General features: G+C 40.5%; 1 protein-coding gene and 1 long non-coding RNA gene across 4 annotated transcripts in view; one reads left to right on the forward strand and one right to left on the reverse strand.

Annotated features, from left to right (window-relative positions):
• LOC148149118 (uncharacterized) overlaps positions 1-17,079 on the reverse strand; it is a 33,905-nt gene extending 16,826 nt beyond the window's left edge. The window contains exon 1 of the long non-coding RNA XR_015758025.1: positions 16,971-17,079. This is a non-coding gene — a long non-coding RNA (uncharacterized LOC148149118). The remainder of the gene's footprint in view (positions 1-16,970) is intronic.
• ptch2 (patched 2) overlaps positions 1-21,655 on the forward strand; it is a 112,394-nt gene that overhangs the window by 20,006 nt on the left and 70,733 nt on the right. For all 3 annotated transcript variants that reach the window (XM_087990536.1, XM_043699052.2, XM_087990537.1), the window contains exons 3-4: positions 18,072-18,261; positions 20,162-20,231. In XM_087990536.1, the coding sequence (XP_087846662.1) occupies positions 18,098-18,261; positions 20,162-20,231 (234 nt within the window). In that variant the 5' untranslated portion in view covers positions 18,072-18,097. The remainder of the gene's footprint in view (positions 1-18,071; positions 18,262-20,161; positions 20,232-21,655) is intronic.

The following is a 21,655-nucleotide window of genomic DNA, read 5'->3' on the forward strand; positions in this document are numbered from 1 at the left end:
AAAAAGTATTCATTGTTATTAGTCCAGGCTGTGGTTAACTATCCATTGCATTGTTTCTTTTTAATGTAGAAACCCATAAACTTAGATTTGACAGATGAGTTTAGAATGAAAGATGGTATTAAAATAGGTTCTCTTAGCAACCTAATATGAAATTAATAAGCTTGCTCGCAACAGATTTGGTTTGGGTGGTGGTGACAAACGAAGGGTGTACATTGCCATGGCAGAGTTCTGACTGCCAAAAAATAAGAAAGATTGGCAAGCCGAAAGGAATTCCTTTTTTTTGATTTGTATATTACTTTGATAGGTAGTGGGTGTATCTTGGGTTTATTTTCTAAATAAAAAGGATAGTGAGAGAGAAAAATCAACAGTAACACTTTGGTTTCAGCCAGTATTTCACTCGCCTTGGTGTAAGGGACTGATCTAAGTTCAACAAATTCATTTTTTTCCGTGAATGAAGCCAGCAATGTGGAAAAATTTTGCCTTTCAGAGCAGGATGAATGTATATCTCAGCCACACATTAAGCCGCATTAGCAGGCACTGGAGTGCTTAATGTGGCCATTTTTCACAGGAGCCAACAGAGGAGATGATTAGCATAATTAGTACAGGCAAGTCTATACATATGGAAATGCCAACTGCGTAAATGCCAGCACCAGTGGAAATTTATGTCAAGGCTGACAGGAGTCTCAGGGCTCAATAGTTCCCAGCTGTACCTCTTTGGGTCACACTGTCCTCAACCCAGTCAGGGTCTTTGGTTTCTGAATCTAAGTACAGAGCAGCTAAAGCCAGATGGAATTGAGTACTTAGGCTTGTAAAACAAACTAGACAGCAGCGCTTTCCTTGCACCCTTAATTGCTCAACTTCGTCCTTCCCTTCACAATTTTGCAAGGATTTTAATCATTTTCTATATTACATGGAACCCCACCCCCCTGCACATACATGCCTTTTCCTTCCCCACTCACTTGCCTTGGTTTATTTTTTTTAGAGGCTTTGGTCTTCAGCTTTTGTTGTAGAGAGTTCTTTTTCTCCCCCTGTTTGTTACAGAACATCTCTGACCGACATTCATGGTAGTGACAAAGCCTTGCATTCATTCACTGGAGGCTCGATGAGACCAGTCTATTGGGCCTGAGGTGGAGCACACATCTGCTACTCAATTCAGGGAATGGAAAGATTTAATTTCAACAAAGCTTTTCTTAAAGGCCTGTTTCTCTCTCTCTCTCTCCTCTTGTCCCACCACCACCCCATACACACACACACACACTCTCTCTGTCTCTGTCTGTCTGTCTCTCTCTCTCTCCCCCTGCTCCCCTTAAAAACACAGAAAGTGGTTCTGGGGAAGGGCCACCCCTACACACAAACATGCGCATACACACACACACACTCTCTCTCTCTCTCCCCCTGCTCCCCTTAAAAACACAGAAAGTGGTTCTAGGAAAGGGCCTGAATGAGCAATGATGTAAAACAAAAAAAACATTCTGGCCAATACATGTTTTGACAGCACTTGGCTGGAGAGCACTTATGAGCCTCTTGGACTTACTTCTCTCTGCTACCCCTCCCCCCACCCCTCGTAACAAAAGCAGGAGTGGCTTGGACAGGTACAAAAAAAGTCTCTTTCAACTAGTCCACAGTGAGACTTCCTCCAAAGCAGCGTGGGTCTTTTCAGTGAAGCCCTAATCCAGCTAATCCTACCCACAACACTTTGAAGGTGGCCTTAGCCATGTATGCTATGTGATTGGAAGAAAAGCCCAAAAGCAGGGCATGTAATTTTTTTCTTCTTCGTGATGCTGCTTGATGACAGAGACACGCTTGTTTTACCAACAATTAAAATAGATGGGAAGCTTTAAAATAAAAGCTCCTCCGTTACTTGAAAATACATTAACAGAGCCATAGTATACTTCTTCGGATATATTCAGGGGTTCCTTACTGTAGTAAAAGAGAAAATACTAAAACATGCTCAAGACAGTTATAATTCAGCATCAGAGAATGCTGCTAGTATATGCAGAACTTGGTTGTAACTCACTAGCAGAAGGAGATGAAGGTTTTACAAAGTGTGTAGAAAAGGTTTAAGTGAATGGTTGCATGGATAAGAAAAGGGTCGAAGATTTGATAAAGGTGCTCAGAATTAGGAATTGTCCCGATAGGTTAAATAAAAATAAAGTGTTTTCTTTGATGAAAGGGTTGCGAACCAAACGCCATGCCCTCCAGATGTTTGAAAAAGGAACCAAGGGCAACTTGAGAAAACACTTCTTTACACATTGCATGGTGACAGTCTGGAACGTGATGCCTGAAAGGGTGACTGAGACCATTTCAATCATGAATTTCAAAAGGAAATTGGATAAGAACCCAAAGGCAAAAATTTGCTGGAATACATAAAAGGGGTAGAGGTGGTGGGGGCACTAATAAAGTCTGTTTGTAGAGCTGGCATCGAGTTAAAGGGCTTAATATTTTCCTCTGTGCTATAATCAAAATCATTTTATTATCCATTCATAACTTCAGTAATAGTCAAGATTATTGCTTGACAAAATGGCATGGAATATGATAATTATTTTTTACATCCCTTAAGTGGCCATTAATTGACCACTTAAGGGTCTTAGTTTGTAGTGAAAAGAGAAAGTCCCCAATGGACCATCTGGCCCAGAGCCTAGTTAGGGAGTAGCAAGAAGGTGATGAGTATTTTGCCAGGGCCAACTTGTCTAATTATTTCCTCTTCTCACCACCTCACTTGCCCCTTCCAGGAAGGGGAAAATTACAGCTACTTAGTGTCATTTATCTCTGACTATCAATGACTTTTTGCTCCAATGATTCTTTGACTTGGGCAACAGTATGAGAAAACCATTTTTACTCAGGCACCAGTTATGCATTTCCCAGTTTCAATTTCCAATATAAATGAATGCCATAACTTCCCAAGAAATTATATTCCTGGATTTTTGTCATCTTGAATTCGAAGTACGGTAAGTTCATTCAGAATAGACCAATTTGTACAATTTGTATCTTAACTGCATACAATTTGAAAACAAAATATAAACTATTAAGAACAAAGGATTATATTTTTAAGGCCATTAGTAAGTAAATGATAAATGACATGATGGACTGATTATGAGTAATAAAAACATTGGTTATTGAAGATTAATTTGTGGTAGTAGTCGGGAAATCTTCTAAGTGGCCTGCATACATTGAAATTTTATGAATAAAGCTGACAATTCCCCAATCATTGGTCTTTCTTCTCTTCACAGTAAGTGTGTATTAGAGAAAAAATGACAAGACACCTCACTATAGGATGAGAAAGATGATTCAATCAACACCTTATGTCGATCAGCCATTTTCAATAAAATATAGAATTCCAAGGCCATGTTGTCTGCCTTCTGTACCTTATAGTTATTTGTAATCATCCTGCTCAGATATGCTATGACACACCTCCACTGTAGATGGGACTTGAACCTAGATCTTCTAGAGCAGAGGCAGAGGCATCGCAAGAGACCTCTTCTGCACTGTTTAAGGGTAAGGAATATAGTGCATATATAAATTGTAGGGGGAAGAGACTGAATACTCATTGCAGGAATAATAATCAACTGTTTACTTTCCCATGGATTCCTTTACAAATATAACAGACTCTTAGCAGTGTGACTCAAATAAAAAAAATCTTCTCTCACTTACATTGATAGTTGTCTGTTGCAAAACAGTTTTTTTTGTTGACTGGCCCAATTAGTTTGTGGAAATGAATAGAATAAATTATGTGTGATTGTCAGCAATTGTTCTAAGCATATGAAAAGACCGATAGTTTGTAAATGGTACTTTAGTATTTTTGTTGTTCATTTTAGGGATATTTGCGGGTTTTCTTCCCACTCTGGATATTTGGGATTGTGTTGTACTGTGGGGACTAAAAAATCCTCTTTAGAGATAGCTATGACTGGTGTGCCCACAAATTCAAAATATCTAGCTCTGAATTATAAAATGTATGCAAGCTGAAAGGCTAACTTGAAGTAACTCAATGTCTCATTTGGTTTAGAAACCCCAAAACACAACCAATAGTGGAGAATTTTTAATTCTTTCAAATTACAAAATCATGATACAACTCATTAATATCTCAATTAACTGTGCTAAGTCTGGACTCCATAGACCGAATTTCACCAGAGCAGCATATTAGAAATCTATTCAGTGTTGAATAAAGGAAGGCTTTTGTTAAATGTTTTGTGTTGGTTTTATTTAAATTGATTGTTGAATGAAAACTTCACATGAGCTAAGATAAAAGGATCTGCCAATTGACTATTTTTATCCAGATTTTGTAGAAATACTGATTCAAGTACAGCATTTTTTGGCATGAAGTAATTCAATGAATATTAGGATTCAGCAGCACAGTTTCATTGCTATGGTCGCAGCAAAAGAAAAGAGGAGATACGGGAAGGGTGTGTAACTTGGATAATGAAAAATTAAAATTTCCCAAGATGGCAACTATGGATCTGCAAATTATAAAGTTGAATTTCTGTGATAGTTGGAGAGAGTGAATTTTCAAGTTCAATACCACCTCCTCACCCCCACCGCAGAGACAGTGTGTGCTGAAACCAGTGCTGGTGGTCATCTTTGAAGATTCTATGGACTCTGGAACAGTTTCTGTAGACTGAAGGGTAATTAGTGTAACCCTGATATTTAAAAAAGGAAGTAGAGAAAACATAGGGAATTTTACATTGGCTGGCCTGATGCCAGTAGTGGGGAAAATACTAGAGTTCATTATATAAAAAAATTAATAGCAGAGCACTTGGAAAACAGTGACTGCATTGGACGGAGTCAGCATGAATCTACAAAAGGAAAATCACACTTGATAAATCTACTGGAATTTATCAAGGATGTAACGAGTAGTGTTGATAGCTGGGAACCAGGGATGGTTTCCTTAGACTTTCAGAAGACAGCTGATAAGGTCCAACCTAAGGGTTTGACATGTAAACGTAAAGGACATTGGAAAGTGTACTGACATTGACAAAGACCTGGTTGACAGACAGGAAACAATGAGTGGGAATAAATGGATCTTTTTCTGAGTGGGAGGCACAGGCAGGTACCACAGTAATCAGTGTTGGGACCCCAGCTACTCAAAATATATATTAATGATTTGCATGAGGGAACTAAATGTAATGTCTGCAAGTTTGCAGAGATACAAGGGTGGATGGGAAGGTGAACTATAAGGAGAATGCTGAGATGCTTCATTGTGATTTGGACAAGTTGAGTGAGTGGACAAGTGCATGGCAGTTGAAGTATAATGCGGATAAGTGTGAGGTTATCCACTTTGGCAGCAGAAGCAGGAAGGTGGGTTATTATCTGAATGGTGATGCATTGGGAAAGGACAAGGTGCAATGAGACCTGGGTGTCCTTGTACATCAGTCACTGAAAGTAAACGTGAAAGTGCAGCAGATGGTGAAGATGGCAAATGGTACATTCGTCTTCACAACGAGAGGATTCGAGTAAAAGAGTAGGGATGTCTTGCTGCAATCATGAAGGGTTTTGATGAGACCTGGATATCGTGTGCAATTTTGGTCTTTTGTTTGAGGAAGGATTAGACTACTTACAGTGTGGAAACAGGCCCTTCGGCCCAACAAGTCCACACCGACCTGCCGAAGCGCAACCCACCCAGACACACTCCCGTACATTTACCCCTTTACCCAACACTACGGGCAATTTAGCATGGCCAATTAACCTAACCTGCACATTTTTGGATTGTGGGAGGAAACAGGAGCACCTGGAGGCAACCCACGCATACACAGGGAGAATGTGCAAACTCCACACAGAGAGTCGCCAGAGGCAGGAATTGAACCTGGGTCTCTGGCGCTGTGAGGCAGCAGTGCTAACCACTATGCTACCGCCCTAAATTTAATAGAATCAAAGTTGATCTCATCCCAACCTCAATTCTATTTTCCTGCCCACTCTCCCTACCCTTTCAATCCACAGCTAATTAAAAATCTGTCTATCTCCTCCTTCAATTTACTCAATGTTCTGGCACTGGGGTGAGTAAATTTCACAGTTTCATGACCCTCTGAGAGAAGTAATTTCTCCTCATTCTGGCTTTGGACCAAGTGCAGTAAAGGTTCACCAGACTGATTCCTGAGATGGCAGAACTGATGGATGAAGACAGACTGGATCAATTAGGACTATTTTCAAGGGAAGAATAAGGGGTGATTTTATAGAAACCTACAAATATCTTAATATGGTAGGACAGATTAAATGCAGGAAGGATGTTCCTGATGACTGGGAAATCTAGAAACAGACAGTGACAGTTTAAGAATACTGGGTAGACCATTCAGGACTGAGATGAGGAAAAATGTCTTCACCCAAAGAGTAATGAGCCTGAGGAAATCTCTGTTGCCAAAAGCGTTGAGGCCAAAACATTGAATGTTTTTCAAGAAGGAGATACACATACTTCTTCGGCCTAATGGGATCAAAGGGTATGAGGAGAAAGAGAGAACAGAATACTAAGTTGGATGATCAGCCTTGTTCACACTGAATTGTTAGTGCAGGCTTGAAGGCAGAATGGCCTATTCCTGTTTTCATTTTCTCTGTTTCTATGTCATTGTGCTTCATTGCCATGCAATTGCTGTATTTTGGGCACTTTAACTGAAGCATTTTCAGTGTAAGAAATTTGTTTCATTAATATTTAGCTACACATTTAATTATGAGATATTTTCTGTGAGATAATAAGAGAGAGGAGGTGGAGATGGAGTTGTAATGTCACTGGCTAATACTCTATGCAGTTACTTTACCCAGTTTAGATAACTTTCCAAAAGATTAGAGTTATTATGTCAACAAGCCATTCTCAAGACTCAGTCTGTTCAATACTTTTCTGCAACAGAGTTTGCAATGAACAGCCTACAGTGGTACAGTTTACTTCAGTTCTTACTTTCTCAATCTTCCAGATTGTCTTTTCTCTAAAGCTATTTTCATGAATTAAAGTTATTTCTGATATCATTTGCAACAGTAGAGAAGATACAGCACACGTTTACTAGGATGCTGCATGGTATGGCGAAACACTTCATCACTTTCTGCTTTCATTAAACCAAAGAAAACAATGGTGTGACTTGATAAAAATGTTGTGGTGAAGGCATGGGATGGAGTAGACAGACACAAACCTTTCCAATGACTCAAGCATTTAAAAGTGAAGGGATCAGGTAGACGATTATATGCAAGAGATTTAGAACAATGAGCAGAAAATATTTTTGCAGAGTGTAATGGGGCAAAAGATGTACTATCAAAGTTAATGATTTGACTGGAGATCCTGTCAACATTTCTGAGAAAATGAAATAGGTGGGTGAAAGAAATGAGAAAGAAGGAACATGGGAACAAAACAGGTACAACCGTGTAAAGGGGATCGAGGGTTATGGGGAGAAAGCGGGAGAATGGGGTTGGGAAACCTATCAGCCATGACTGAATGGCGGAGCAAACTCGATGGGCTGAATGGCCTAATTTCTGCTCTCATGTCTTACGATCTTATGGTCTCACAACCAGTTGCTCGATAACAAAACATAAATGTTTCTGAGATGAGGGACATGGTACCAAAGCTTTTCATTTTGCAGTCATCAGGATAAGTGCAGAATGTCAAAATTTGAAGAGACCATAACAATTTAAGCAACAGGAGAAAAGGGTCCGAATTGGTGAGCAAGTTGACTCTGATTTGCTGATACATTCTCATGAAGGAAACAACAAGGATCTATAGCCTCCACAAGTCTTGGCAATTCAAGAAAGGAATAAGGTTTCAACATATTCCCTTTCAAAGGGAATGAACCACGTTATGAGCTCAACTGAGTAACTTAAATTGATTGTTACTGTAGCTACAGGTAGATGGAAGTATAACTCATGGTCAAGTGAAACCAAATGCTGGGCCAAACATCCTGTGTTCCTCTTATCCTTTTTATGTAATTCTATTTGAAATGATAATGCTGTCAATCAAGTTGCTGCATTCATCATTGTGTAAATCGAAATCTTACTTTCTGTGTTCAAAGGAATAATGTGAAGTGTAGTCTGACATGCATTTTTGATATGTTTATCAGTACCTCTATTTTTGTGCTTTTTGGTAACTATCAGGAACACATTTGAAACTTGCAAAATCAAATTTCATGTTTTGATGGATGTGAAGTAGTTCTGCAAAATAAACAGAGCTGCAAATTTGGGATCAGAAATGAAGCTTTAGTGTGAGAAGGGAAAGATAAAAGGGACTTAAGGAGCAACTTTTTCACACAGAGGGTGGTGTGTGTATGGAGTGAGCTGCCAGAAGAAGTGGTGGAGGCTGGTACAATTGCAAGTGGGATATCTGGTCAGCAGGGAGGAGTTGGAGTGAAGGGTCTGTTTCCAAGCTGTACATCTCTATGACTCTAATTGGGACTTACAAGATTGTGGTACTCTGATTGACACACTTTGCAAACAGTCTCGTCTCTTCCTTCACACATATGGTTGCAAATTTCAGAAGAATTCAGGTTATTGGAGAGTTGGGAGGAAAGGGGCTTTAGACGTCCAGGAGAGAGAGAGAGATGTCCTGAAACTAATTGTTTTAATGGAAAAAGCAATTCTTCAGCTAAATCATTAAATTTGACAGTATCAATATAGGGAGACTTGTATGACGTTTTACACTGACAAAGGCTAGTTGCCCGAATGGCCTGTTTCTGTGTTGTATTCTCTGTCATTCAAAGTTAAAAATCACACAACGCCAGGTTATCGTCCCAACAGGTTTAATTGGAAGCACTAACTTTTGGAGCGCTGCTCCTTCAGCAGGTGGTTGTGACACCCCAGTCCAACACTGGCATCTCCAAATCATGTCTGTCATTCAAAGTTGGATACTATAAGACAATTACGATGTTGGAAAAGCTCTTGATTTAGCAGCAGCAACAGGATATTTTGCTCTTCTATTCAATTTGAACATGGCTTTTCTGTACCTTATTTCCACTTAATCTTGATATGACTATACAACAAAAATCTTCATCAAATTGGACAATCAGGCGCAACCAGCATAACTCTACTTTTTTGAACTCACCAAATTGAGTTGAAGAATAAAATTGCTGGAGCTCTGCTTGGAACCAGTAAAACTAAACTGGATATGGGGTGGTATGGCGACTTAGTGATTAGCACTGCTGGCTGGCAGTACCAGGACCCGGGTTCGATTCTAGATTTAGGCGACCGTCTGTGCAGAGTTTGTACATTCTCCCTGTGTCTGTGTGGGTTTCCTCCAGGTTCTCTGGTTTCCTCCCACACTCCTAAGATATAGGTGGATTGGGCATGATAAATTGTCCGTAGTGTCCGGGGCAGGATTAGCCATGATAATATGTGGGGTTATGGGGTTGGGTGCTCAGTGGGATGCTCTTTGGAGGGTCAGTGTGGACTTGATGGGCCAAATGGCTTCTTGAAGAGAAAGCGCTTCTCCAGCCTAGATGCTGCCTGACCTGCTGCGCTTCTCCAGCCTAGATGCTGCCTGACCTGCTGCGCTTCTCCAGCAACACATTTCCATCAAATGGCTTCTTTCCATACTGTGGCGACTCTATGTGGTAATGGTATAAAATCATTACCAGCTATTAGGCAGTACAATAGCATGTCATATTGCATTTACCATTATTCCTGAAATATTGATTGATATAGTGCCAGATCACGTGTGTCAATTTTGGTGTTATATGGAAGGTGCAGAGCAGAGACTAAGTGCTTACCCACAGGAAGGAATGGAAAAACTGGCAGACCACTGTTCCCAGTCTTTCCAAGGTATTCCCAGGTCTTCTGGCAGCTGTTCACTGAGCTGGAATGCTGCTTGCCCATTTAATCAACTTCAGTTTGGGAACTGAAAAGAAAATGGTCCAGTGGGGGGAGGGAATTGAAATTACTAAATTTTAATGTGTCAAAGTGTAACAAAATGGTTATGAATAGTAATGTTGGAGGGGGGCGGGGGGTGGTTGTGAATCAACATTCCAACATGAAAACCCAAACTTAATAATGAGCAAGGAGCAGCATTATAACCAGCTGGTCGAAGTCCTTTTTTTAAAAAATCCAAAAGTTCATTTTTGATTTCCCCTGTACAAAACATATCACAACTCATTTGTCTTTTGAAAAAAAGTGAAGATGCTGCCCTGTATATTTGTCTTGGCTTAGTGACCCCAGGGCTGGAGCACAGCTGCAGTTGCAGTGTCGGCTTCACTACTAAACCCCAGTGAAATTGCCAGATGAAAATCTTTGGTAATGTATTTCCAAAATTGACACCATTGATTTAAAAATAAGTAAAAAGGAAATAGTAAGTCGTGGAATCCAAAATCTGCTTAAAGTATCTGACTGGAATGTGGCTGCAAAGGAAAAAAAAGGAAGCCATTTGTAGCCAATTTTTCTCTCTAGTGTACAGAGGAGGAGTGATGTAAAACATTCAGATAAATGGATAGCAGGAAGACTCAAGGCAGTTATTGCTTTCAAGGGTTTTGCAGGCACCATAAATGTCATCACTACAGCACTTTTGGTGATATTGTTATTCACTCCTTGGGGAGTGAGATTGAAACTTAAAATAGGTCTTTTTTTTCTTATGGTAGGTAAGTGTGTCTAGTTATTTTAGTAACAGCCAAATTCTTCATAATTGGATAATACCTTAAAACTCTTGCTGTCACTTGCTATTCTTTACAGTTGTATACCATTGTAGATTATATTTTTATATTGAAGCCTGCCTGCTTATCCATGTCGCCTGCGCTATGTTTGATAGCAGTGAAGGTGTAGATGGGCCTGCATGGTAATGCCAACTGTTAAGCTACCAGTCTTGGTTATGGGCCAGCTGTTGATTTGGATTTTTGCTTTGTTCGAGTCCTAGTCTGAGTTTCCCAGAGTGGGAGGCACAAAACAAATGCTGCAATGTTTCCTTGTAGGGAGGCAGGCAGAGATGGGGCAAGGGGAAATCAGAGCCAACATAGGCACATGGGCAGTGTCAACAACTTTCTGGTGGCTAATTATGGTGGGTGGGAGAGACATGGAAAAAGTCTGGAAGCAGTCTGTCCCAGACAACACTGAGGCTGCAATGTATGAAGAACCTAAAAACAGGAAATTAATGAAGTTATAGAACAAAAAGTTAAAAGCAACTTACTTTTGATCTGTCAAATATAATAGAATTTTTACCTTGTCAAATGCAGGTGATGGTACAGACCAATCCAAGCGTTAAACTGTAGGGGGAGAGCTAAACTGCTAGGAAAAAGAGGACTCCCAGAAAAAAGATCCAGGCCCATTTGCCTAACACCAGCTTCCCTGGTAAAAGCTACCATGATGTGGACCTTCCCCCCGCATCTAAGAAAAACAATGGAAGGATTGGCATGAAGCTCTTAAGTAGGAATTCACTAACCTCTGAGAGATTTCAATAAGGTGGGAAAAATGTCTGACATCCCACCCACCCACCACAAAGTGGGAGATAGGTTGGGCAGCTAGCAAGAAGGTAGTGGGAAGACCCTAAGTTGCATTTTACAAGACCACGCCCTCTGTTGTAAAATTTAGCGCAAGGAAGCAGGTTAGATTAAAACCATCCACGTGTCAACTAGAGTAATTTTGGGACTGTGTAAGCTTGGGGCCTCAGATAACAATTATAAATCGTTCAAGCTTAGCTGCACCCCTCAATTACATGACTACTTTAAATCATCCTCAGGTATCCATTATTCTCTGCACAACCATCTCATTCCCTTAAGTACATTGCAGCCTTATAATCACTCCCAGATATCCATTATTCTATATATAAATGATCCAAACATCTCAATTAGACTACAGCTTTGTAATCATGCTGAAGTACCCATTATTCTCTGCAAAACTTATAGAAATTATAACCTCTAAGCAACAAAATTGTTGCTGTCTCACTGATCCTTTTTGTTACTGATGTTCTTGAAGTGTCTCTGGATTCTCGCTTTAGCACTCTTCCAGTTCCCATTACGTAATGTAACAGCCACCCACTTCAATATTGATGCACAGAAAATTACTGTCTTTTGTCAATGATTAACCATCTAACGTGCATTTTCCATTTTCTTATATTTTGTTTTCTTTTAAGTGTTCTCATTATTTTTTTTGCTATATTTCTTGAGCCTTTTCTCACTTTCCAGTTTTCTGTCCAGGCCGGGTTTCACAGTGTTTTGTTTCTATCACATTTTGTGGTTCATCATTGAGCAACACTGGCACAAGCCCACAGTGGGTGATGAGTACTGATATATTCTGTCACAGAGTTAAATTTGATCCAGATGGGGTGAAAGAAAATTCCTTTTGAAAGTGCATCATGGTTGGTTTAGGAACTTTGACAAGATGGCACTGTAAATTGACAAGCCCACCCATCATTTCCCTGTTTTAATCAAACATGGTGTGGAAAAGCACAAAGTGAAGTCCAGGGACTTAGTCCACAGAAGAAGATAAATAGTCATCCCTGGAATGTACTACTAAGTCAAAAGATTGGATCAGTAACATTGGTAGGTCTGAGACCATGGGCTCCAGAGCAGGAAATAGAAATCAGGGCTGCCTCCCTACCCTGAACCTGCCCTCAGAGGGAGACAGTAATTGGCCATGAATTTCACACCTGTTTAGTTGGAACAGCGATAGATTTGGGAATCACTTCAGGATGGGAGGGATGGACAGAAATGGGAAATTGGTAAAGTAGCCTGGGCTGCTAAAGCAGGTACTTTGACAGCTTCTCCCACCCTCCATTTCCACCCTGGCAGGGCCTCATACTTCAGCCCTAGTTCTCTAGCTTGTTCGTTTGATCAGTAGTAAGGTGGCGTCTTCTGTTATTTCATGCACTATTGCTTGCGAATAAAGAGGTGGAACCAAACTTATCTTTTGGTGCTGCAAACCCAATCCTGGAAAATAATGTTTCTGCAGGAACCGAACTATTATGAGGAAGAACCAGCTTCTCATCTCTGTGTTCATTTTTGAACTGGATGCTGCTGAGCATTTGTCATGACATGACAGATAGCCAGTTTTTATGTTTGGGTATTCTGGGTGGTCCAGATGGATGAATAAGAGATTGCAAATAACTGTAATTTTGTTCAGCAATCCTGTAATTAAAGGGACAGTCTCCATTTTGTTTGCCTGTGCAGGCTGCAGTTGTTCAAAGTTACTAAAGAAAATTCAATTTACAAAGGCTTTTCTCGCCCATAATTCTTTTGAAGCGTGGTTTTGTTAACCATTCCAGTCATCCTTCTGGCTAATTTAAACAAAAAGTAAGTAATTAAAGAGAGAGTTTTATTTTACAAACTTTGGCAAAGTTATATGTAATTTCTTTAAGTATTGATTTCTGAGAAGTGGCATGGTAGCGCAATGTGTATAGGGCACAGATGTAATTGCCAGAAAGCGGATCCAATAACTTGCCCACTCTGGTCATAGAAGGTGAGCGGTACTTTTCTGCAGTGGGAGGATTTGTGATAGTATCAGCTGGAAGTCATGCACTTCAAAAGTCGAAGATACTTTTGGTAACTGGTCAATCCTTTAGCTCTGCTAAGCTATGATTACTGTGTGACACCCTGATAATGTGGTAATGTTATTTGTCCAAGTGGACTAAAGCTCTTGATGGAAGGTCCTTTTGTTGACCAGAAGCTATAAGTGGGCTCAATCTTTCCAAATAGTAGGAGGTAGCATTTCTGTAGCACCATCATTGCAGCTAAATGTAGCCAAGGTGGGAGAGTGTGTGGGAATGTAGTTGGCTCTGCCCAGACTATTTTAACCCCCTTGTCTGTTGCACTGTCTCTGCCAGGTGTTGAGGGTTACAATTGGGATTAACTTTATTAAAAAGGTAAAACAATACTGTTGACAGGATATGATGGTAACCTTCACTTTTTAAGAGTATAACATGCTGGGTGATATCTTTGTTGATAATGAAGCCACTTTCTACAAAATCTTTTGTTTTATCCTCGCTAAAAAGGGAATACTAGTTTGAAATTGCCTCAGCATGTGAGGCAGTGTCTCCCTTGAAGTGTTACTTTTCAGATGGCTATTTTCCATCTTACCGTGCCATGTTGAACTATATAATAAACTTAAGGAATTTGAGGATTCCATTTTTAAAAAATTTGTAAGCTGTACATGTTCCCAAACGTAAAATGAAAGAGACCTCTCTCTCTGTTTCTCATTCCCAATTTTACCAAAAACCATATAGAATGCGCCCGTTACTTTTACCATTTCAGTACAATTTAATTGAGTTTAAATTTATGTGCAGTTATTACAAACAGGACACTTGAGGCCCCAGTGTGCTTCACTGGGAGTCTGACCTCTTAATTACGCCTTCATTCATTCCTGTACTAACTGGAGAATGAAAGTTATATTTGTTGTGTATTTGTTTAATTGTAAGCTATGTTATATTTTATCCTTTCCTCTAATTTATGTCTTACATAGCTTAAAGAGCTAATAGGAGACCTTTTCTCAGATCAGCGTCATTATATGCCTTCTTCTGCATGTTGCATGACCACTGTCACTGAATTTGACTTTCTCTCCCCATTTTCCTTGAGTCCTCAGTGTCTCTCTGTGGCTGCAGTCTGTGGCTACCCTATGAGAAAATTGCACATGCACACCTGTGTTCTAGCACAGATCCAGAACTGGGCTGGCAATACAAAATAAAAATGAATAATTACATATCCAAATTCTAAGTTACGTTTTTGCCCTTGTTCAGTAAAACTTCCATTTAAGTTCTAAGTCTTTTACAAGTCTTTTATAAGTGTCTTGACAGTTAAAACACAGAATGCAGCCCATCTCAAACAACAGAAGAGAGACAAAGTATATGGGATTAGAATCCATCTGTTCATTATAAACTGCCAACATCACGTTGATGGTCAATATTTCATATCGTTACAGTTTGAGGTATTTGGAAAACCTTTGAGGAATTCAGAGTTTTTAGGGCTAGTTTCAAATTCTGGTGATGGACTGGAAGGTGAAGGGGGCCAATTAAATGGCGAGGGGAGGGCAGAGGATATATTCCATAATCTTCCTGCTGTCAGGAAATTTTCCTCACAGGAGGGAGACTGGGCAGACCGCCCTCCCCACCCTTACCTGGTCCAGGACTTGGAATCTCAGTTTACTGCTTATAGTCCCAGTCCTGGTCACAGCTGCCCCTGGCACTGATGGGGAATCATTCCTGATGGGGAATCATTCCTGATGAAGGGCTTTTGTCCAAAACATCAATTTTCCTGTTCCTCGGATCCTGTCTGACCTGCTGTGCTTTTCCAGCACCACTCTAATCTTCAGCATCTGCAGTACTCACTTTCGCCTAATATTTATAAAGTGAAGTACCTTTTGAGTTTTTGTTTGAGTTCCTTTACCTGAAAGCAGGCCTGATTACAGTGCCACAACCTTGACCACAAGTAGGGCAGGTCCACTGCAGCCAAAACAGGTGCTTTTCCAGCACCACTCTAATCTTCAGCATCTGCAGTACTCACTTTCGCCTAATATTTATAAAGTGAAGTACCTTTTGAGTTTTTGTTTGAGTTCCTTTACCTGAAAGCAGGCCTGATTACAGTGCCACAACCTTGACCACAAGTAGGGCAGGTCCACTGCAGCCAAAACAGGGATCGAATCCCTTCTAGAGGTTGCCACCAATTTGATCCACGTCGGCTGTCCAGTCAATTGAGCAAACTAGCAGGCCAGAAGTCTGAATTGCTATGGCAACATATACTTTTACATGCATGTTGTATCCTGGAGCAGTGGATAATTGTGAGAGAGGCTCCAATTCCTTTCCACCATAAGACTGACCAGGAATCTCTTCTTCTGTTACCATGTTTTGGGAATATTCACAAGTTGATCCGAAACTTGTTTGGCTGCATTGTGAACACATCGGCCATCAATTCTAAGAGTGGGACTTGAACCCAGCCTTCTGGTTTAAATCAAGGATGCTACCCACTGGTCCACAAGACGTTCTGTCCTATCCATCTAATTTGTATACTTTCAAAGAAATAAAGTGACTGAATAAAATTGCATTTCTGTTTCTCCAGAACAGGATGTTGCTGTATAAATGGATGGTTTTGTTTAGGCTGCGATGTAGATATTCATCGAGCAGTTCATGCCACCTCCCCAGGTGTCCTAGTATTAAACTGCCAATCAACAGCTCCAAGCAGACAGATGTGTTTGGCTAGCCACAGCAAGGGGAAGAAGCTCAGAAACCATCAGGATATTAAAAGTAATGCTTTATAATACTCCCTCTTCATAGTCTTGCTCGATGATGCTGGTTTACATCACACTGGACATCTGCCAGCCCTTCAATTTGGACTGTATAGCAGACAAAAGCATGTAGGAAATGGAGCCATTCTGCAAGCAAGTGGGAGTCGGGGTGGTTATCAGAGAATGAAAGTGGAAGGCATGCACCATGCAAGCCAGGAAATGTTTTACACACTCCAGGCCAAGAGGGGCTGTAGTATCTCAACGCAGATTTTTATGAGTGGAAAGACAGCCCATTCCTATAATCAAGTCTTGGACTGTTTCTCTTTGAAAAGCTTTGTTTTCTCTGATACTTCATTTACCATCTTGAGTTCAAGGATTCAGTACAAAGTGTGAACAGTCAACAGTATTACCTCAGGGCTGAAAAAGAATTTGATCAAGGATCAAGCACTGTGGAAAATGATTGATTTACGTTTCAAATTCATGGACATTACAGGGGAAAAGGCATTTTATTTCTTTGGGCTTACTTATTTGAAATAGCTTTTTGTAATTTTTCCTGTCTCATATTACTTTACTCCAATTGATCTGGAGGATGAGGGGACCAGTTAGGCTAGAACTAAAGTGCAGTATAAATTTTTTAAATTATTAATTTAATAATTCCAATTTTGGAATACTTTTGGAGGGATGAAGTACAATATATCATTCAAATGCAGTGCTGCATTCAAGTCCATGTGGCATTCTATATGAGACAACGCCTTTGCTATTATTTTGCACACTTTCATTTTTCAGTTTTTTTAAGCGTTTAATATAGACAAAACAGGATACAAATGTCTAAAAATTTAAGAATGTTTCAAATATTTAGCTCCTGTAATGTAGGACACTACCTTTCTCTTTGTTGCAAAAGCGAAGTACTGCAGATGCTGGAGATCTGAAATAAAAACAGAAAGTGCTGCAGAAACTCATCGGGTCTGACTGCTTCTGTGGAGCTTCAAGTTCAATATTTTAAGTTCGATATGACTCCTACGGAACTGAAGTCATTCCAACTGTTCACTTTCTGTAGCTTTGGGCTAGGCTGTTGACAAAGGGTGAGACAAGCCGTAGGTTTGAAAGTTCACCCTGCACCCAACCAAAATGTTAGCTATATAACCTGAAGCAAAACTCACATAAAGAAGGACGAGAAGAGTGAGTTTTGTTCTTAAAATGATGAAAATGTTAGCATGGCGGGGGAGGCAGCAGTGAATTTTTTTTAGATTAGAATACTTAGTGTGGAAACAGGCCCTTCGGCCCAACAAGTCCACACCGACCCTCCGAAGAGCAACCCACCCAGACCCCTACACCTAACACTGTAGGCAATTTAGCATGGCCAATTCACCTAACCTGCACATCTTTGGACTGTGGGAGGAAACCCACACAGACACAGAGAGAATGTGCAAACTCAACACAGACAGTTTCCCAAGGCAGGAATTGAACCCAGGTCTCTGGCGCTGTGAGGCAGCAGTGCTAACCACTGTGCCACCGTGCTGCCCAGTGTCACCATCAAATGTTCTAGGTCTTGAGTTTAACGGAGGAAAAAAAGCCTTTAAACTCCATCCTATAAAACATGACTGATCCCTAAAGAAGACGAGAACTCCCCAATTAAAACATGCAGAATTTTGTTTTCCCAAGCTAGCCATCTTTTTGAGACTGCTTAGTACCAGTTCCTTGCATGGACTCTTACCCACTAGGAACTCGGTCACAGTTGCCTTAGATGTATTTTATTTAAGGCTTTTACAAAGGCGACTTTCATTCTGTCAATCTAAACTGGATTTGATTATGATTCCCAAAGGTGAAAGGGCAATTTTTAATCATGACTTGAGGAAACTCATCATAAGCTAATGTTGTCATGCCTAATGTTGAAGTGAATTAATATCTATTGTCATGGTAATTGTCTGTTAATTGTATTATTAACAGTGGTACCTTAAATGTTTTGTTCTGTTTTATTGCAGTGGGAAGCAGAGTGAGTCAAGAGTTAATGTACACACGGGAGAAACTGGGCGAGGAGACGATCTTCACTACACAGATGTTAATTCAAACCTCAAAGAAGGAAGGGGAGAATATCCTTACTCAGGAAGCATTGCTTCAGCACCTGCTTGCTGCACTGGCAGCCAGCAAAGTACAGATCTCGCTATATGGAAAGTAAGAATGTTGCTCCCATCACGTGTTGACTTTGAAGGTTGGGTTTCAGGCAGGAAGAGAAGGCAGGGCAAATATGGAGCGCATTTCATTGGTCAGGTCATTGAACTGTTTCTCTCTGTCTCTGTACTGGTGCAGCCAGTGCTACTAAGTATTTCCATTCTAGTGCACTCAGCAACCTGGGTTTTCAGGCCATCGTATTTTAATCCACATATCTCTTTGCCCATGTAGCCCATGTAGAGATAGGAGGAGGGACAGGTTGTGTTGAGCAACCGGGGAGGCTGCAGAAGGACTTAGACATGGAAGGAGAGTGGGCAAAGAATTGGCAGATGGAATATAACATGGAAAGTGTGAGGTTATGCACTTTGATAGGAAGAATAGAGGCATGCACTATTTTCTGAATGGGCTAAGGCTTCAGAAGTCTGAAGCAGAAAGGGACTTGGGAGTCCAGTTCAGTATTCTTTCAAGGTTAACAAAGAGTTTCATTTGGCAGTTAGAAAGGCAAATGCAGTGTTCACATGACTTTGAGAAGGTTAAAATATAAGAGCAGAGATGCACTGCTGAGTCTGTAAAAGGTTGTAGGCAGACCACATTCGGAGTACTGAAAGCAATTTTAGGCCCCGTAGCTAGGAAAGGATGTGCTGGCATCAGGAGGAGGAGGTTTACAAGAATCACCCTGGACATAAAGGGATTGTCATATGAATCACACAACACCAAGTTATAGTCCAACAGGTTTATTTTGAAGCACTAGCTTTCAGAGCATTGTGCCACCTGATAAAGGAGCAGCGCTCCAAAATTTAGTTCTTCCAAATAAACCTATTGGACTATAACTTGGTGTTGTGTGATTTTTAACTTTGTCATATGAAGGGCAGTTGAGGACTCTGGGTCTATTCTTGATGGAGTTCAGAAGGATGAGGGGGATTCTATTGATATTTACAGAATACTGAGCAGCCTGGATAGTGTGGGCAAGGAGAAAATATTTCCACAATCAGAAACAAGGACCTGATGGCACAGCCTCAATGTGAAGTGATGACTGTTTAGAAATGAGATAAGGAGGAATTTCTCCAGCTAGATGGTGCTTAATCTCTGGAACTCATTGCCTCAGAGAGCTGTGAAGGCCAAATAATTGAATGCATTTAAGGCAGTGATAGGTAGGTTCTTGATTAGCAAAGGTACCAAGGGTTACAGGGAGTAGGCAGCAGAATGGGGTTGAACAGACCTAATGGGCTGAATGACCTAATTCTGCTCTTGCATTTTATGTAATTCTCATCTGTTCTGGGCAGAACGAAGGTACAGAGCAACCTGCAGCAGGTGGTGATAAGCTCTCTGTGCATTCCTCACCATTTTTCAGTTACATGGTGATATTTTGGGAGAATATGTTTCCTCTGATATGTCCCATATGAGCTTGGCAATTCTCATTGCTTAATCCTCCATTCCCACTCATTCAGCATGGAGACTTAAAATGAGACCCCCTTCCTATGTCTTTTTGATGGGCTGTCAGCCTGATATCATTCATTTCTCCTGGCTATTGAAGTTGAAAAGTCTGTACATCATTCTCAGCACAATAGGGTGCAAGGTGGCCTAATCTCTGGCTTTCACTGTTCGCTGAGTTGATTTCATAGGATAGGAACAATGTACTTCCATTTCACTCATCCTTTTTTGTTTATACCTAGTATCTGATGACAGAAGACTTCCAACTTGTCCTGCTTACCTGTATTTTGGGGGAATAGGGTGATCCTTAAAAATGGCGTCAATGGAATGTTTAGTTTAAATTCCTGAAAGTACAATGTTCTGGCATCCACATTGTAAATAAATGCATATATGCTTGCTCTCAGTAATTAGCATTGCTGGCTCCATCAGTGTACTGTTTAACCAGGTCATTGCCCTTTAACCTTTCTTTTAGGTCCTGGGATTTAAACAAAATCTGTTACAAATCTGGAGTGCCTATCATTGAGAATGGCATGATTGAGCGAGTGAGTATGACAGAAATTGCAATTTACTATCACAAAGCTTTTTATTTTCATTCACAATTCTCAGAGAGCTTTCTGCTGATTATTAGAATGAGTGATTATCAGTGCCATCCTTTTGCCACTGAATTTCAACATTACTATCCTGATAAAGAATTATGCTTCCTCTCCTCTAACCTAAAAGTGTGCCTTGAATCTTTGTTATGTCCTGATTTGATGGCAACATTGCAGTAACATTGGTATAATTCAATTTAGACTGATGTTTAGCAGTCGAGTACTATGTAGGACTCTCCTTCTTAACCTCTCCACTTGCCTGAAGCGTGGTGACCCTCAGGTTAAAACCACCACCTGTCAACTCTCTCTAATTAGAGAGCAGCTCTATGATCTGGTAGTTCTGTGGTGGCCTATCATGTATTATCTCCATGTAGCAAGGTGATAAAATATTTCAGAATTCAACCTGCTGGTACTTTATTTAGGCTATGCTACTATGAGAACTAATGTAGAGATGATTTTCAATAATTGTCTTCCAGTTGAAAGATGTGCGGTTAGGTGGATCGGCCATGGTAAATTGCAGTATCCAGGAATGTGCTGCAAGGGTGGATTTGCCTTGGCAAGTGCAGGGTTACAGGGACAGTGGAGGGGGGTGGGTGGGATGCTCTTTGAAGGGTCAGTGTAGACTTGATGGGCTGAATGGCTTGCTTCCACACTGTAGGGATTCCATAAAAAGAAAGATGTGGATTACAAAAATAAACAGCAAGACAGCCTCACAATGGTCCAAATGGTAGATATATCTTAGTCAGTTTGGATATTGAGCATTGACAAGCTGTGTGATCATGGGATGCATTACAGGTGAACTCAATCCTATGCTCATCTAAATATTCCGACATCTCTCTACTTGCAGCACAAGTCACTGGATAAGAGTCAAGTGTGGAAGCCATAGCTCGTTCGTGCTTCCCTCATTCAAGAGTGTTGAGATCAATTGTAGCAGGCATCTAACTATGGTTGTATAATGTCAGCTAATTTACCACAGTTTGGAGATAAGCATAGCCTACCTTGCCTGTGTTGTTGTGCTTCTCACTAGGTAAGCAACTGAGAAAACCATCTAATCTCTAAACAGTATTAGCAAAGCCCATAAATCTCTATTTACCTAGAGCACTTTGTTAAAAGCCCTATGCCTTGTACCCACACGTTATGACTAGCAACATCTTTGGCATGAAACACAAATTTTCATCTATATTATTAATTATATTGTAGGGCAAAGGGTTAATTTAATATGGTGAAGGGGGTGGAGGGGACTGCAGACTCTTTTTTTCAAAAATGCTCCCATGTGGAGTTGCTGACATAATATGACACTGTGCTATGTGTACAATGGAACTTGCATGTTGCTGTCAGGCTTTCAAAGCCAACTAGTATGATCGAGACGCAGAGGC

This window comes from Chiloscyllium plagiosum, unplaced genomic scaffold (genome assembly GCF_037043375.1).
Source record: "Chiloscyllium plagiosum isolate Xiang-an unplaced genomic scaffold, Cpla_swu_hap1 HiC_scaffold_9, whole genome shotgun sequence".
Taxonomy (NCBI): Eukaryota; Metazoa; Chordata; class Chondrichthyes; order Orectolobiformes; family Hemiscylliidae; genus Chiloscyllium; species Chiloscyllium plagiosum.